The sequence below is a fragment of the Cololabis saira genome, chromosome 7 (genome assembly GCF_033807715.1).
Source record: "Cololabis saira isolate AMF1-May2022 chromosome 7, fColSai1.1, whole genome shotgun sequence".
In the NCBI taxonomy this organism is placed as follows: domain Eukaryota; kingdom Metazoa; phylum Chordata; class Actinopteri; order Beloniformes; family Belonidae; genus Cololabis; species Cololabis saira.
This window is the reverse complement of record NC_084593.1, coordinates 45967843-45986191: the sequence shown is the minus strand read 5'-3', so window position 1 is coordinate 45986191 and position 18349 is coordinate 45967843. Positions and strand designations below refer to the sequence as shown.

Here is an 18349-nt window from a genome sequence, read left to right as displayed (position 1 = left end):
AACGCATGAACTAGTTTTTCTGCATCACTCTGCGAGAGGATTTTCCTAATCTTTGCAATATTACGGAGATGGAAAAATGCTATTTTACAAACCTGATTAACATATGGTTTAAAACGACAAGTCCTGATCAAAAACAACACCAATGTTTCTCACAGTTGCACTGGAAGCCATCGCAACACCATCTAATCTATCCATCTAATTTTATCTGAATTTAGAAGCAAGAAATTTCCGGACATCCAGTCCTTGCTGTCTTTTAATTTTACTAAACAAAAACAAATGTGTTTAAGTCCTGAAAAAAGCTATTATTATATTATTATATACCTGTTATGTTAACACTCACTTATCAAAATAAACACAATTTTGTTGTTTAAGCTCATTTATGTGTCAATTTAATGATTCAGTCATATACCAAAATCCATTTAAATTGAAAAATGTTGCTTTTCGTGTCAAATATTGATATGCAATTAATTGCGATTAATTAATTACAAAGCCTCTAATTAATTTGGTTCATTTTTTTAACGGAGTCCCACCACTAGTCTTAGTGTGAGCATCAATGTCAGTGAGTATCTGATGGCTCCAGTACCTGGACGTACGTGACGTGAAACTCCTGCTGCAGCGTTACTCTGGCTGCACGGATGGATCCCAGCACCAGAGACACTGTTGCCTTGACGACCTCCCCAGCTGAGCTGTACCGGATCACGTACTCCACCTGGGGACACACGGGCACCGGATCTACTCACATCACTTGGTTTTGTTTTAAATAAATGTACATAGCTGCGATATGCTATGTTCAGGTCACATAGTTGCCCTGTATTACGGTGGCCGAGACCCGCCATTGCTGCAAATTAAACGCTGCAAATAAAAAGAAATGCCGCTGCAAATAAAATAAACGCTTTGCAGATAAAATAAACGCTGCAAATAAAAACAAACGCTGCTTCAAATAAAAGAAACGCTGCAAATATAAAGAAACCCCGCTGCAAATAAATGAAACGCTGCTGCAAATAAAAAAAAATTAAATTACGCAAATAAAAAAGGCACAACGGAAGTGAATTACCGGGGATTATTTTTGCTGATGCACCGGTGTTTTTTACGTGAGAGGAGAAGAAGAAGACGAAGAAGACGTAAGAGAAAAGGAAGAAATAAGAAGAGCGAGGAATAAGAATAACAACGACGAGAAAATAAGTGAAAAGGTTAGTGTTCAACGTCGCTACGTGTCATTTTTAATGTGCAACACCGGTGCATCGGCAAAAATAGTCCCCGGTAATTCACTTCCATTGTGGCTTTCTTATGTGCGTCGTTTTTTTATTTTATTTGCAGCGGGGTTTCTTTATATTTGCAGCGTTTCTTTTATTTGCAGCGGCATTTCTTTTTGTTTGCAGCGTTTATTTTACTTGCTAAGCGTTTATTTTATTTGCTAAGTGTTTATTTTATTTGCTAAGCGTTTATTTTATTTGCTAAGTGTTTATTTTATTTGCTAAGCGTTTATTTTATTTGCTAAGTGTTTATTTTATTTGCTAAGCGTTTATTTTATTTGCTAAGTGTTTATTTTATTTGCAGCGTTACTTTTATTTTCAGCAATGGCGGGTCTCGGCCACCGTACTGTATTGATCCCTCAGAGTCCAGTCAGCAAACCGAAATGTTTCCACTGTCTAATAACAATCATACTCACAACAAATGTCTAATATTTGAAACTGGGTTCCTCTAAATCCCACACTGAGTTTAAAGGGGGATAAGAAAATGTCACTTTGTCTGAACCCCACCTGTAAACAAGTCGTTTAATAACAATTGAATAAAAAGAGGCTTGATGAGAAGCAGCTCTTGATAAAACCCTCACCACGAACATAATTAACTAAATCTTAGATACACCTGAAGTCCAACTGAGGGACACTTTGACCTCCGTAAACACAGGTGACGAGACAATGCTGTTAGATCAAATGTTGACATATTTCTATTGGGTCCACTGATTTAGACATGAATACAAGGTAATAAAAACCAACTCCAAACACTAACCTTCAGCACCACGTTGGTGCAGAGGGTGGGGTTGAGCAGAGCAGGACGGAGGATTCCTCCACTGCTGGACATCTCCGTCTGGGTCCCGTCCAGGGACTGCAGGACCAGTGAGGACACCTCCACAGGAACCAGCTCCAGCAGCACCGGGAAACAGACGCATCAGAAAACACTCGCCACTAGGACTGGGACTTTATCACGTTAATTACCAGGAATTAATTACAGAAAAATAACGCAACAAAAAAATAATGCATTGTGATGACCCTGTCTAATTGTGGGCATGCCTAACTTTCTCTCTGTTTGTCTTTGAGGAGTCTGATGTGAGATGGGCTGATTTGGAGCACCTGGGCCCAGTACTACAGTACTACAGTGACTGTGTTTCCATGCATCAATAACCCTTTTAAAACCCGAATATTGGCAATAACCCAGTTTTGCACGGCCATGTAAACACCAATAACCCTTTGAATAACCCGAATTTGCTTATGTTCGGGTTTTAAAAACTCGAATTTGACCCCTGGGTTACTCCTTTTAAAACCCGAATATTGGGTCATGTAAACGCCAAACTGAATATCCCCATCAAACGGAACATGAATTTGTTTTCTGCACATGCTCTGTTCACAAGGAATCCTGGTCTTTTGAGTCCAGGAAGTTCTTATAAACACGGAGAAACCAAGACCAGGAGGAGACTAATCACTTCATAAATGTAATGAAGGATATGAACAATTCTGCATTTGTAGACGGTAGAAAGTACCGGGATAGAAGATTTACAAGAAGGTGAGAGAAAAGTTGCGTGAAGCAGCATTTGTTTTGAATTTGGATACAGGAAGAAGAAGCAGAAATGACGGGAATTGCATCATCATGTTCTCCGTGCGTCACTGGTTTGATCCAGATATCCTGAATGATTAATTACCATGTAAACGAATATTCCCAATGTTCCAGTAACCGGAATATTAGCAATAACCTGAATTTTGACTGCATGTAAACGTAGTCAGTGTTCCAGTCTATAAAACCTCCCTGCCTTCAGTGTTCTCTCTCTTCCCTGCCAGCCCATTCATTTGCTTGGTTTTGATTCTATTTTTCTTAACAACACGCACCACACATTTTCCACATTCACACACTGACACTACTGCTACTACTACTACTAGTGAGTACCACTAATGTTGATCAAACTGTTATGTTGCAAAGATCTTTTGCTCAGGACAATGGCAGAATAGGAGGGATGTCATCACTTCATGGATCTTTTTTGTTTCGGTTGTTTTTCAAAACCATTTATGGTAGAAAGGGCACTTTATGTTTAACTGTTGGTCTGTTTGTTTTATGCCAAGGATATTTTAACTATTTTGCAATGTTCAGTTTCCACTTTTCTGGAATGCACTTGAAAGTGCTGTTTTTAATTTTACTAAACAAAAACAAATGTGTTTAAGACATAGAACGTTTACAAAAAGTCCTGAAAAAGCTTGAATATAGCTAACTTGAATTTAAGTTTGTGTCTTGTGGACAATGTAATCATATTCCTATTATTCATATTGCACATTATGTTAACACTCAGTTATCAAAATAAACACAATTGTTGTTTAAGCTCATTTATGTGTCAATTCAATGATTCAGTCATATACCAAAATCCACTTAAATTGAAAAATGTTGCTTCTCGTGTCAAATATTGATATGCTTATTAATTGCGATTAATTAATTACAAAGCCTCTAATTCTCTCTAGGTCGTCCTCAGACGAGCCGTCCATCGTTGTCTCCAGTCATCCCGATTCTCCATACATCTTTCCAGTTCGCTGGTTCGCTATTTAATTAATTAGATACATTTTTTTAATCGAGTCCCACCACTACTCTGCACTTCTCTTTCATTAGGAATCCTTGGTTTTATTGATCTTTAGTGCACCGTCACACAGTTTGTACTTAGGAGTTGTTTAAAAACTTTTTCTCAAACTGCATATTTAAGGTAACCGTTCATTTCAATGAATTAATCTGTATGTTATTTTGCAGAAAGGTGGACGTAGCTGGAGTCACACGATAATGGGAGACTTGAAATAACAGATGTACAGGACTGTCTCAGAAAATTAGAATATTGGGATGAAGTTCTTTATTTGCTGTAATGCAATTAATTCAAGTTTAAGTTTAAGATTAAGATTCCCAGAATATTCTAATTTTTTGAGATAGGATATTTGAGTTTTCTTAAGCTGTAAGCCATGATCAGCAATATTAAAATAATAAAAGGCTTGCAATATTTCAGTTGATTTGTAATGAATCCAGAATGTATGACATTTTTGTTTTTGTAATTGCATTACAGAAAACCACAATATTCTAATTTTCTGAGACAGTCCTGTACACATTAATAGACCGGTGAACTGAACTGAACACACCACTCAGTTTAAGTTGTGGAGAAAGAAGCGCTACTTTAAAGTTGTGTCACTTTTCTTCTGTTTTTGGATTACAGCACTTGACCACACTGTGGTGTCCGGGGAACTAACTCCCCGATGGGGAAAGCTGAACCCAGACGTGTGTGTGGATCTTTGTCTTGCTAAATGTTCTGGTTTGTCGGGGTTCCTCATCCAGATCCTCAGCAGCCTTGCTGTACCATCAGCTTGTCAAGGACTCGTTGGTTTGATCGGTAGGGCTGCTGCAGGGCGTCGCCCAACAAGCTGGCCAGCGGCCCCTGAGGACCTGGACGCTGCCTAAGCACTTCTGCTTATGGCATTCCATTATAGTGATTTTCTACTCTGGCGATGCGTCCGAAATGCCATACTAAAAAGTATTCTTAAGTTCGGCACACTTTTGAGTAAATATCAGTAGTGTGCATTAATTCGGACGTACTATTAAGAGCCACACGGCACTTCCTGCTTAGGGTTGTTACCATGGTAACCTGTCACAGCCACGGTAGCAGCGGTAGCAGCGGTAGCAGCGGTAGCAGCGGTAGCAGCGGTAGCAGCGGTAGCAGCGGTAGCAGCGGTAGCAGCGGTAGCAGCGGTAGCAGCGGTAGCAGCGGTAGCAGCGGTAGCAGCGGTAGCAGCGGTCCGCTCTGCTCTTTCCCGTTTATTCTGGCCGAAACAAGATTACATTATATAATATTATTAAATACGAATATTATAATAATATTATATAATAATATTATTATACTTAATATTATACTTATACGTATCACTTAGCAACCAAACGCTGCTGCATTGCATTGTGGGAAGTTTCTGCTTAGCTAGTGTCCATCAATACACACTAAAAATTTCTCCAGAATGAGTATGGATTGTACATACTATTGAGTACCTTCTAATGTTTCGGACGCACTAAAAAATCTCACATACTCATTTTGCATACTCATTAAGGTGGAAGTATGCGATTTCGGACGCAGCCATCATCTTTAAAAAAAACAAGTGACAGGGACATTAGCCGTATCAACAGGGACATGTCTCATATTTAGGTCTTCCTGTATCTGTTCATGTATCTGGAGCACTGAGGCCCAGTTGGTGGAGGATCTTGACAGTGTTGTGCAAGCTCATACTTCTCATTAACTAGTTCAAAGTTCGGTTCACATAGTTTAAAAATGAATAATTCACGTTCATTTCAGTTAATTTCAATATTTTTAGGTGAGAAGTGCGAATGAATCGCCCCCTATCCTAAGACTGATCACTGTATACATTAGAGGGAATGAGCATGACGTCACATATGCGACTTCACAGCGGGTTACGTCCACTGAGTGTCAGAAAGACTGAGTGTCAGAAAGACTGAATGGCAGAAAGACTGAGTGTCAGCGTAAATTTTCAGTTTGAGCAACTGGAAAACATCTAAAATGGGAAAGAGCTGTTGTGGGATCAACTGTACTCATAGATTTAGCAAGAAATCTGAGTTATTGTTTCACAGACTGCCGAAAAATAAGCTTAAGAGAGACAAATGGATCGCTGCAATTCACAGAAACAACTGGGTTCCAGGCACTGAAACGTGAATTTGTGGTTCCCATTTTGTATCAGGTAATGTTGGATTTTTGGGTAACTAACGTTAAACGGTCAAATCATAAAGTTCGGTGTCCTCATCACTTTAATTTCTACAACAAATCCTGCCTTGAAGTCGGACCAAGCGTCAAGACTTTTGTAAGCCTTCAAGCTTTGCTATTATTAGGCCATTCTTGGCCCTCTTCCAGCTTATTTGGGGAGGTGTCTCTCTCAAAAAAGCACTGTGAGGCAGAATGTTGGGTCGCAGGCCTTATTTTTATTGACTGTACCAAGGGTCCGCACTGGACAAGCTGCCCCCTCTGCTTGGAATGAGATGCAGAAAATCTTAAAATTGAATAATCTGGTGTCACTTGATGCTTTTAAGGTTCTTCTGAAAGACTTGGAATCAAGTACAACTGGCTGTAGAAGCTTTGACTGCTGATTTTGTTTGTGATCTGTATTTCTGACTTGTTTTTAACTGTTTTTTTATTGTTTGTTTGTGCAACTGCCTGTCTTGGCCAGGACTCTCTTGTAAAAAAAGATTTTTAATCCCAACAAGACTTTTTTCCCTGGTTAAATAAAGGTTATAATAATAATAAGAAGTGGTACAGGAGCCTCTTGGCCTCTTCCCCGGCTGCAGCCGCTGGACATGGTATTATTCTCTCGGGGACACTGGCCCAGCATTTTAACAGTCTCTGCAGTGATCAATTACTTACCAACGCATCTGGAGTCTTTCCCTGTGGAACACAAATCACTTTGTTAGATGTCTTTGAATATTGATCAATCTTTGACTCCAATATAATATAATGTAGATAATAAACTATAATGAAAGTTACTAGGACCGGTGAAGGTTTCCTGCTCTCAGGACACGTGTTACTCTGCTCACAAACAGGACGAACAAAACCTCTCTGGTGAACATTTAGAGCAGGGGTCGGCAACCCAAAATGTTGAAAGCGCCATATTGGACCAAAAAAACAAAAAACAAATATGTCTGGAGCCGCAAAAAATGAAAAGTCTTAGAAAATGGGCAAACACATGCTGCATGTATCTATATTAGTTAGAACTGGGGGAAGATTTTTTTTTCATTATGCACTTCGAGAAAAAAGTCGAAATGTCGAGAAAAAAGTCAAAATTTACAGAAAAAGTCGAAAATGTCACGATTAATGTTGAAGTACAATCTTGCGAAAAAAGTCGAAATGTCGAGAAAAAAGTCGAAATTTCGAGAAAAAAGTCAAAATTTCGAGAAAAAAGTGGAAATGTCAAGATTAATGTTGAAGTACAATCTCGACAAGAAAGTCAAAATGCGAGAAAAAAGTCAATATTTCGAGAAAATAGTCGAAATGTCGAGATTAAAAAGGAAAGGAAAAAAGAAAAAAAGAGAAAAAAGGGAAAAAAAAGAAGAAAAAAAAAGAGAAAAAGAGAAAAAAAAGAAGGAAAAAAGGAAAAAAAAGGTTGCCGACCCCAGATTTAGAGGAAACGCCCCCCTGGTTTCTCTGACGGCCAACCGTGATAAACAAATGGAATCCCGGTCCTACTTCTGTGCTCCAAGGTGCCCTACGCCTCCTTCCTGTTCCCTCACTTCTTTTTCTCTAATATTACGCATTAAAACACTGGAAGAGAAGGTTCAGCAGGAAAACCTTCCAGCAACAGTATCTGAAATGTTTAGGGGGCAGCGTTAACGTTTGGAGGAAGACCAGGAGGACAACGTGGACACTCCTTTATAAGAGGTTGTTTTTTTAGAAAGAAACTGAGATCTGACATCTAAGACATAAATACATACAGTCATACATTCCTAGTGTAACTACGCTGCAAAAACTCACAATCTTACCAAGAATATTTGTCTTATTTCTAGTTAAAATGTCTCATTTTTAGTCAAAAAGTGTCATTACACTTAAAACAAGAGTCATTACCAGGAAAAATAACTTGTTTCAATTAAAAGAAAGTAAAAAATGCCTAAAAGTGTAACATTTTAGAGAAATCTATACAAAACTTAAGATGAATAATAAATAACATAAAATAAAAAGTCACTAAAATGGATTAAAGTTTTAAAAATAATAACACAGCTAAAGAAGTAAACACAATAAATAGCTGAAAAGACTAGGTAAATGAGATCAGATAAAAGCCAAACTAAAAAGGTGTGTCTTGAGCCTCCTTTTAAAAGTATCAACGTTCTCTGCGGCCCTGAGGTTCTCTGGCAGGCTGTTCCATAAATAAGGGCCATAGTGGCTGAATGCAGCCTCACCGTGGGTTTTGGTCGCGGTTCGGGGAATGGTTAAAAGGCCGGTGCCAGAGGACCTCAGGGTCCGTGAGGGTTGATATGGTAAAAGCAGATCAGATAAATAAGATGGCCCAAGACCGTTAAGACACTTAAAAACAGGTGAAAATTGTCAAATAACAAGTTATTTTTCACTTGTTTAAAGTGTAATGAGATTTGTTTGACTAAAAATGAGATCAGTTATATATGCATAATATCATAATATATTAATAACACTATAATTATACTAATACACTATAATAGCACTAATAATACCATACACTAGTAATATATTTTCAATCACTGCTATCGTTATAATAATTCTACTAATTTCAATATCAATATTAAATAAATTCCCAGTCATATGGCCTACAGCATTAGCTGAGCCTTAAGTCGTTTTTTGAAAGTTAATTTGTTTTGTGAGCGAGATATGTGAGGAGGTAAAGAGTTCCAGGACATTATTGAATGATAGATAACTGAGTGTTTTAGTAGATTAGTTCTACAGTTGGAGGTATCAGGTATCTAGAGCTGCCATTTCTGGTGTCATGGTTATGTCTGTCTCTAGTATTTAGGAATTGGTTGAACAAATATTCAGGTTTCTGATTGAATATGATGTTTCTAAAAACCATCAGGATGTTGAAGCTGAGTTTAACTTCAAGTGTGAGCCGGTGTGTTGAGGCTTACACTGAGCAGCTGGATGTTGGTGTAGGTGTCCGTGCTGAGGGCCGGTAGAGAGCTGCAGTCCCCCCCCACAACCACCTGCTGGGAACACCGGCTGTGCTGCTCCTTCAGGAACGCTGACAAAACAACCACAAACACAAACAATTAAAGCTGCAAGCAGCCATGAACGGTCCTCCACCCTTGTGCACGTTCAGGCTGCAGTGGAAGCTTGTATGACTTGATGTAGATTCTTCAGGCCTGGACATCTAGCTGATGAAACCAGCCACGACTCTCTATATCAAACCATTCAAAAGTTATAGCAGAAAATAGGAACTATCAGATATTGACCAATCAGAAGAAGGGGGGGGGGGCGCGCTTTTTGGCATCTATCGTCGCCATGTTAATGCTTTTGACTGAGGATAGTAATGCACGTCGTCGCAGGATGGAGACGCACATTTTGATGTATAACACACCTGGGTGAACGTTACAGTTCGGGCGAAGAAACAGCCGAAGGAATGGCATAAATTGCGGCCAAATTACACGATTAATTCAAAATGGCCGACTTCCTGTTGGGTTTCGGCCATGGCGCCAAGACACTTTTCTTTAAGTTGTGACATGATACAGGTGTGTACCGATTTTCGTGCATGTACGTCAAAACGTATTGTGGGGCTTGAGGCACAAAGTTTTCTAGGGGGCGCTGTTGAGCCGTTAGGCCACGCCCATTAATGCAAACCATTAAATATCTAATTTTTCAAAGAAAAATAAGAACGAGAAAAACAAAAACGAGCGAGAGTGAGCGAAAATAACCAAGTCAAATTCCAAGTCTTGTTTGACCTGACGTGGCCAAATAAACATGATTCTGATTCTGATTCTGATTCTGATGTCTAGGGTTGTTAGCAAACACTCCGAGCATCTACCTACATCTGTGTGTCTGTCTGAAGTATTCTGTCCCCCTGTATCCTCCCAAATACAAGTAAAGAGGAGCTTGAGTGTAGAGAGACCTAGATGCACTGCAAAAACTCAAAATCTTAACAAGAATATTTGTCTTATTTCTAGTTAAAATGTCTCATTTTTAGTCAACAAAATCTCATAACACTTAAAACAAGACTCATCACTGGAAAAAACAACAATTTTCACCTGTTTCAAGTGGATTTTCACTTAAAATAAGTAGAAAAATCTGCCAGTGGAACAAGATTTTTTTGCAGATTTTTCTACTTATTTCAAGTGAACATTTACTTGAAACAGGTGAAAATTGTCAAATAACAAGTTATTTTTTCTGGTGATGACTCTTGTTTTAAGTGAAATTAGATTTTTTGACTGAAAATGAGACATTTTAACTAGAAATAAGACAAATATTCCTGGTAAGATTTAGAGTTTTTGCAGTGAGTGTGTGAGAACATGCTCCTGCAGTCAGAGTTTACTCAAAGAACCTGGAACAGGGCCGTGGTAGAATAGAACCATGAAGCGTGAGAGAACAGGTGTCCTGTACTCCTGGTGAAAGTATCTGAGGTTACAGCGTTTACGATGCTCTGCTTTTATTTGCGTTGTACTCTGGACCATCCGCTGGAGAATTAACAGTCATGTGACTCACGGTGGAAAACCTCTGGTCAGCGTTCTGCAGTCTCTCACTGCCGGGTCACATGTTTTACTCCCCCTTTTAAAATATCTTAACCACAGTGGCTGTTTCAAAGGCACAAATTCCACAATAAATCTTAAATTACACATTATTCTCCTTAGATGTTTGTTTTTCACTGGAGACTAACTAAGATCAGGACAACATCATTATAATTGACATTTTCACTTAAAATAAGTAGAAAAATCTGCCAGCGGAACAAGATTTATCTTCTCATTACAAGCCAAAAAATCTTGTCCCACTGAAAGATTTTTCTACTTATTTTAAGTAAAAATTTACTTGAAACAGGTGAAAATTGTCAAATAACAAGTTATTTTTCTGGTAATGACTCTTGTTTTAAGTGTAATGAGATTTTTTTTTACTAAAAATGAGACATTTAACTAGAAATAAGACAAATATTCTAGGTAAGATTTTGAGTTTTTGCAGTGTACACTTGTAATAAAAACAACAATAATAACAACAACAATAATAATACACATACATGTAGACACACACACACACACACACACACACACACATCAGTTATATATGCATAATATCATAATATATTAGTAACACTATAATTATACTAATACACTATAATACCACACATTAGTAATATATTTTCAGTCACTGCTATCATTATGATAATTCTACTAATTTCAATATCAATATTAAATAAATAAAAAAATGTCTAATTTTTAGTCAAAAAATCTCATTACACTTAAAACAAGAGTCATCACCAGATAAATAACTTGTTATTTGACAGTTTTCATAAGACAAATATTCTTGTTAAGATTTTGAGTTTTTGCAGTGAGCAAACAGACGACGGATGAAATCGGTTTTAATTTTTCCCACATTCTGTTTTAATTTTTTCCATTTTCGGTCTATTTCGGTTTTACATTTTTTGAGAATTTGGTTTTTAGCATTTCAAGCAAATGTAACTCCAAAACAGTATATAAAGTAATGAAATATAGACAATTTATGCAATTATAACTGAAAAACTTTAATGTTTTCATACCTTTAAATATATTTAAAGGCAAAATCATGCACCAGTTATTCTTGTGTCCAACAAAATATTCCTTTTTTTGGGCATAAACAAAAAAAATACCAAAAGTTGTAATGTAATGATGAAAAAAAAAAATTGATCTTAAGACGTATGAATTAATTTTCAGGAATTAATAATGAGAATTGATTTAGGGAAAATGGATTTTTTAAACACGGGCCTAGTCCTCACTTCACCACCGTGATGACCCAGTTACCTGCTGGACTGTTGTTCACACAGGCCGCCGTGATTCCAGGGGACGGCAGGAAGAACGTCCCTCTCTGTCCACGTCCCCCTGCTGTCAGGAGCACGTCCCCATACTGAAACAGAACAGACATCAGCCCACCGGACCGCTGGAATCACCACCACCGCATACAGCATTCAATATGCAGAACATGTGGGACCAACATTTGTAAAACAACATGTGAACAAAAGGCATATCTTCAATTCACCCTCCAAGCCACTAGAGGTGAGGTGGCACTAGATTAAGAAATTAAGTGTTGTGCATGTATTTCTTTTACGGAAGTGTATTGCATTCACTTGAGAAAAAAACTATTAACGAGTTAATTAACGAGTTAATTATCTCAGAATTCCGAGAAAAGTTTTAATGAAAAAAAATAAATCTGCTCTGTTTTTCTGAATTAAGAGAGACCTCACAACTTGCAAGAAGCTGTCATTCACTTGAGAGCTGGATTTAATGGAAGCAAACATGTTCCTGTCCAGTTTAATCCAGTTTTATTTTGCTTTTGGTTTGAAACATTGTCTTTAAGTTATATAGATGGTATTGTTATTAGTTCGTCGACTTTGCGCAGGCACCTCAGGACTTTGCGGTTGTCCAGGACATGCAGGTTGTAAACAGAGCAGATTTTTTTTTTTCATTAAAGCTTTTCTCTGAATTCTGTGAAAACTATCTCGTTAATTCAGAAAAACAGAGCAGATTTTTTTTTTTAATTAAAATCTTTCTCGGAATTCTAAGATAATTGCATTTTTTTTTCTCAAATGAATGCAATACGCTTCCATAATCTTTACACTGCAAAAACTCAAAATCTTACCACGAATATTTGTCTTATTTCTAGTTAAAATGTCTCATTTCTAGTCAAAAAATCTTATTACACTTAAAACAAGAGTCATTACCAGAAAAATAACTTATTTGACAATTTTCACCTGTTTCAAGTAAATTTTCACTTGAAATAAGTAGAAAAATCTGCCAGTGGAACAAGATTTATCTTCTTATTACAAGCAAATAAATCTTGTTCCACTGGCAGATTTTTCTACTTACCGGTATTTTAAGTGAAAATCTACTTGAAACAGGTGAAAATTGTCAAATAAGTTCTTTTTCTGGTAATGACTCTTGTTTTAAGTGTAATGAGATTTGTTTGACTAAAAATGAGACATTTTAACTAGAAATAAGACAAATATTCGTGGTAAGATTTTGAGTTTTTGCAGTGTAGCTCTGCTCTACTGTAGAAAGCAGTGCAGACTGTAAACAACTTTGAGTGAGTGTGTGTGTTTGAAGTGTTCCCTGGTTTCCCGGCATTAGTAATGAACAGCAGTGACCTGGTATCCAGCTGGAGCCGGCAGCTCTGCAGGGGACGGTTGGACGCTGCTCCCCCACCCAAACATGAAGCTGCTGAACTGGTTCAGGACGGACTCAAAGTTGCTGTCAGTGGGAAGAGCTGGTGACGGGTGAGACAATCCATCAACTCCTAGAGAGAGAGCAGACGGGAACAGAGACGAGCTCCGTAGTGAAGAAACACTTCCACTAGAGCTGAAATACAAACCCCAGAAATGCAGGGATTTTACCTTCAGTGACCAACTCATGGTAGAAAATGTAAAAACAAATCTAAACCGTTGGTTTGGATTGGTTTGGTTGGTTGGATGGATGGATGGATGGATGGATGGATGGATGGATGGATGGATGGATGGATGGATGGATGGATGGATGGATGGATGGATGGATGGATGGATGGATGGATGGATGGATGGATGGATGGATGGATGGATGGACCACACGTTATACAGTAAGCATGAGTCTTTATCATGTCCTAACATCCAAAATCCCGTCAAAGTTCTATTTAAATCTATTTAAATCTGGAGCTCCATGTGTTTACAACAGGGTTGTCCTGTAGACTCACGGTTGTATGAATGAATGCAGAAGATGTGAGAGTTCTTCTCCTGCTGGACGGAGGACTGCAGCTCTGCGTAGCCGTCCTCTCTGCTCTGTAGAGAGTAGAACGCCACCTGGTGGCTGCACAGCTGCACACCGGCCCTGCAACCATAAACACATTCAATTAAATTAAATTCAATTTTATTTATATAGCATGCTGGACTGCAGGTACTGGAGGGTGGTGTTGGCGTAGGCAGGGAATCACAGCCCTCTCAACGCTCTTCTTCATTGCCACCGCTGACATTCGCACAAACACCATGAAGAGAAACACAGCAGCAACACCGTACACTACGCCGTACCCTACGCCGTACCCTACGCCGTACCCTACGCCGTACCCTACGCCATACCCTACGCCGTACCCTACGCCGTACGCTACGCCGTACCCTACGCCGTACCCTACGCCATACCCTACGCCGTACCCTACGCCGTACGCTACGCCGTACCCTACGCCGTACGCTACGCCGTACCCTACGCCGTACCCTACGCCGTACCCTACACCGTACGCTACGCCGTACCCTACGCCGTACCCTACGCCGTACCCTACGCCGTAGGCTCTGCGTCGATTTAACGCGGAACCATAAATCAGATCCGGAGCCGGCAGGCAGAAATCTCAAAATTTTCGGAGCAAATTTCTTAACAGGCGTAGCTACAACTGTTAGATTTCATCTATTAAACCAACATTTATCTTCCTAAATGATTTATTTCAGCCAGCGGTAATTCTCCACAGAGCTGCAGGTTTCTCCCCGGGATGACGGCGCAGGTTGACCCGGCCGTGAGCTGCTGCTGCTGCTGCTGCTGCTGCTGCTCCGGAGCCGGCGGCTCTTCTCCCAAAACATCGGAGCAAATTTCTTAACAGGCTACAACTGTTAGATTTCATCTATTAAACCAACATTTATCTTCCTAAATGATTTATTTCAGCCAGCGGTAATTCTCCACAGAGCTGCAGGTTTCTCCCCGGGACGACGGCGCAGGTTGACCCGGCCGTGAGCTGCTGCTGCTGCTGCTGCTCCGGAGCCGGCGGCTCTTCTCCCAAAACATCGGATCAAATTTCTTAACAGGCGTTATTTGGATAAACTGAGCCCAGGTTGAGGATCTTAACGGTTACTTTTACTCCTGAAAAAATATTAAAAGTTAATAAAGTGGCATATTAACAGCGCTACAGCTGAAATTAAAACAGCTTTTGTCTCTTCCTGATTTTAGTGGTGGTGCTGAAAGTAGGAGGAGGGGGAGTATTGGGACAGGCCCCTGGGAAGATTTCAAGTGCCCTAAAATCTGTCCCTTCTTTTTTAGGGGTAGTGGTAGAAAGTAGGGGGAGTATTGGGATTGGGCCTTTTTATCTTGTTTGTATTTTAAGAACCGACACCAGAACTTAAATTGGTGGACGAAAAACGGCTCCTCGTTCCGCTTTACTGTCACGCGTATTATATACTAACGGATTAAGCCCAATGTACACGTTTATTGAGTTTTACACATTGTGGATGTCCGCGATAACCTCTCTCATAAGTATAACAATGTGAACAATATACATTTATATTTAAAACATGAAGCATCACGATCTGATTCCTCCGCTGCAGAAATAAAGACGAGTTGTGCAAATGGGATTATCGAGGTGCAAACGTGAGAAATAAAGAACCAGTCTCTCACTCTCACTTTCTACAGTCCTGCAGCACCTGCAGCTGACTCCATATCAGAATCTGAAAGTTGCTTGTGCGTCTCACTCTTCGTACATGCAGCCCCAGGTACCTAGTACCTACTAGTACCTAGTAGGTGGGTACTACCTACCTGTAAAGTACCCAGTAGGTGGGTACTACCTACCTGACAGCGGTGACCGAACAGCTGGTGAACAGCGACACCTCCTCCTTACACTCTCTGTCACAGCAGCAGTTGATGTCACACACATCCTGGAGCTCATCGCAGGGACACAAGCTGTCAACTGGAACACACACACACACACACACACACACACACACACACACACACACACACACACACACACACACACACACACACACACACACACACACACACACACACACACACACACACACACACACCAAAGCTTAGGTTAAATTGGTATTTGGACAGATTCATTTTTTTCTGGTCTTGGACCTTATTAAACGTGCACTGATTGGCTTCCGGTTGGGCAGAAGACTAAGAAGACCACTTAAAGTCTTTTATATTGTGGTTGTTGTTGTCTTTTATATTGTAGGTTGTTGTCTTTTATATCGTGTATGTTATATGTATAATATTTATAAGTACTATGGACCTTTTCTCGAGATGTGTCTCTAATAAAGTGTGAATTGAATTGAATTGAATTGAATAATTCCTCTCCTTTTCTATGCTCCATTATGCTAGTACCCCTCGCTGCAGCCCTGCGGAAGGGGGCGGGGCGTCGGACATCACAGGGGCGGGGCGTCGGACATCACAGGGGCGGGGCGTCGGACATCACAGGGGCGGGGCGTGATATCAAAATGACACAGCACCATCTGGTGGCCATTTCCAAATGCAAATTTATATTCAAAGTCATCATTTATACAGATGAATCTCCGAAAATAAGAATACCGTGCAAAAGTTAATTTGTTTCAGTAATTAAACTCAAAAGGTGACTGTTATGGCAATCTATCCACAAAAAATGTCATATGAGGGATTTTGAAGCCATTTCCAACTGATGCTGATCTTGAAAGAAGTGGTCCGACAGGGAGCTGCGTTCAACACTTTATTTGCATGTGAAGCCTCAAAAAACACCTACAAAAACCTGGGTGCTGACGAGCCGGTGTAGTATCAAAAACAACTTAAGCTGCTGGTGATAGCACAACCATACGGACCCACACAAACTCTGTGCACGGTTGAAAAACTGTGTGGCTTCCAGCTCCTAATTCCCCATCTGATCACCTGTGTCTCCCTTACTTAACCTCTGATTGCCAATCACCTCTCATTCCCCACAGGTGCGCAGGTGATGTCATGACAACCTCCACCCACACATACACACACACATAGCAGAACTCTAAATTGGCTGCAACAGTGACACTAATATATATACTCATAATATGCAAAGATAGATATTATATAAGATTATAAAACATACTTGTGTAATATAATTATTATGTTTAATATTACATAATTATAATAAAAATATATAGATTGTCATTGGGTATTGAGTGTGATGAGTAGGCTAGCACTAAAAATCATTGGTATATATATATACAAATTACATTTTTTCAACAACAATATATATAACATATATATATATATATATATATATATATATATATATATATATATATATATATATAATTACTATATAACATGTATATATATATACATAGATGTTATAATGTCATGATATAAATACATCATAATGTAATAATATATAAACATGTTATAATGTAATAATATATATATATATATATATATATATATATATATATATATATATATATATATATATATATATATATATATATACATACATATATACATGTGTTATATGGTAATAATATGTATATGTATATATGTTATAATGTAAATATAAATGTAAATATAAATGTTACTAAGAATACTATGGAAATATTGATTTAATATAAATACCATGTTATAGCTATCTGTTTCTGGTTATTTTCATATAAAAGTACGTTTTTCAATGTTTATAATTATTCACAAGTATGCAGTGTCATAACTACATCTCTGACGTTCATAAAAACCACACAGTTTGAAAATCTGTTGAGAATTGAGTAAGTTATGGTTTTTTTGCAGTACATGCTCCATTAAACACAATGTTAAAGTGAGCGAGCTCTCCTGTGGCAAGATGGCCGCCATGTGACGACGTCGCTCTCCATTGGCAGCAGCGCGGACGAGTCATCTAGCCTTTATATATGTCCGACGCCCCGCCCCTGTGATGTCCGACGCCCCGCCCCTGTGATGTCCGACGCCCCGCCCCTGTGATGTCCGACGCCCCGCCCCTGTGATGTCCGACGCCCCGCCCCCTTCCGCGGTGCTGCAGCGAGGGCCTTCTCCCATTATGTGAATTTAAATGCTTAATTTATATTGTTATTCATATGCACCTTTTCATTCTTTTAATTCTTAGAGCGCCTTGTTTTTTGTTTTTTTGTATTCCTTACAAGAATCCCCTTTTTTATTTTTATTTTATTTTCCTTTATTATTTTATATATTTGTCCATTATCCTCTTTTAGAGTTTGTATATTTTCAATAAAGTTTTGTTGTTAATAAATAAATAAATACATTTCTCCGGAATGAGTATGGATAGTGCATACTAGTGTTAGTGTACGTACTAATGTTTTGGACGCGAGACGCAGCAACGGTGTAACGCGGAACCATAAATCAGCCTTTACCTTTCGTCACCGCGGTGAGGAGGCTGCCGGAGACGGGCAGCGGCTCCGCGGGGAGGACCGGCTCCTCCGGGCTGGACGTGTCCCCGGCTCGGACTGTCTCCCCGGGTTGGGACGTCTCCTCCGGGCTGCCGTCAGTCGGCGTTGTGGTCGTTAACTCAGTCTCCGTAGTTGTTTCATAAAGTGTAATCTCCTCCGTAGAGTTCCTCTCACTCGGCGTAGTAGAGTTCAGATCGCTGCTCGTTGTATTTTCGGCTGAAATCAAAACAACAACCACGAGAAGAACGGAGGAGAATAACACGCTATCCCAGACCGCCATTTCTGTATAA

The 18349-nt window shown here is 39.2% G+C and overlaps 1 protein-coding gene across 1 annotated transcript in view; it reads right to left on the bottom strand.

The window, feature by feature from the left end:
• Positions 1-18349, bottom strand: part of LOC133447310 (tectonic-1-like) — a 24724-nt gene extending 6375 nt beyond the window's left edge. Inside the window, exons 1-9 of the mRNA XM_061725957.1 lie at positions 18024-18349; positions 15490-15607; positions 13643-13776; positions 13065-13213; positions 11725-11827; positions 8875-8987; positions 6653-6673; positions 2011-2142; positions 584-709 (exon numbers count right to left, since the gene is read on the bottom strand). Coding sequence (XP_061581941.1) covers positions 584-709; positions 2011-2142; positions 6653-6673; positions 8875-8987; positions 11725-11827; positions 13065-13213; positions 13643-13776; positions 15490-15607; positions 18024-18339 — 1212 coding nt within the window. The 5' untranslated portion in view covers positions 18340-18349. The remainder of the gene's footprint in view (positions 1-583; positions 710-2010; positions 2143-6652; positions 6674-8874; positions 8988-11724; positions 11828-13064; positions 13214-13642; positions 13777-15489; positions 15608-18023) is intronic.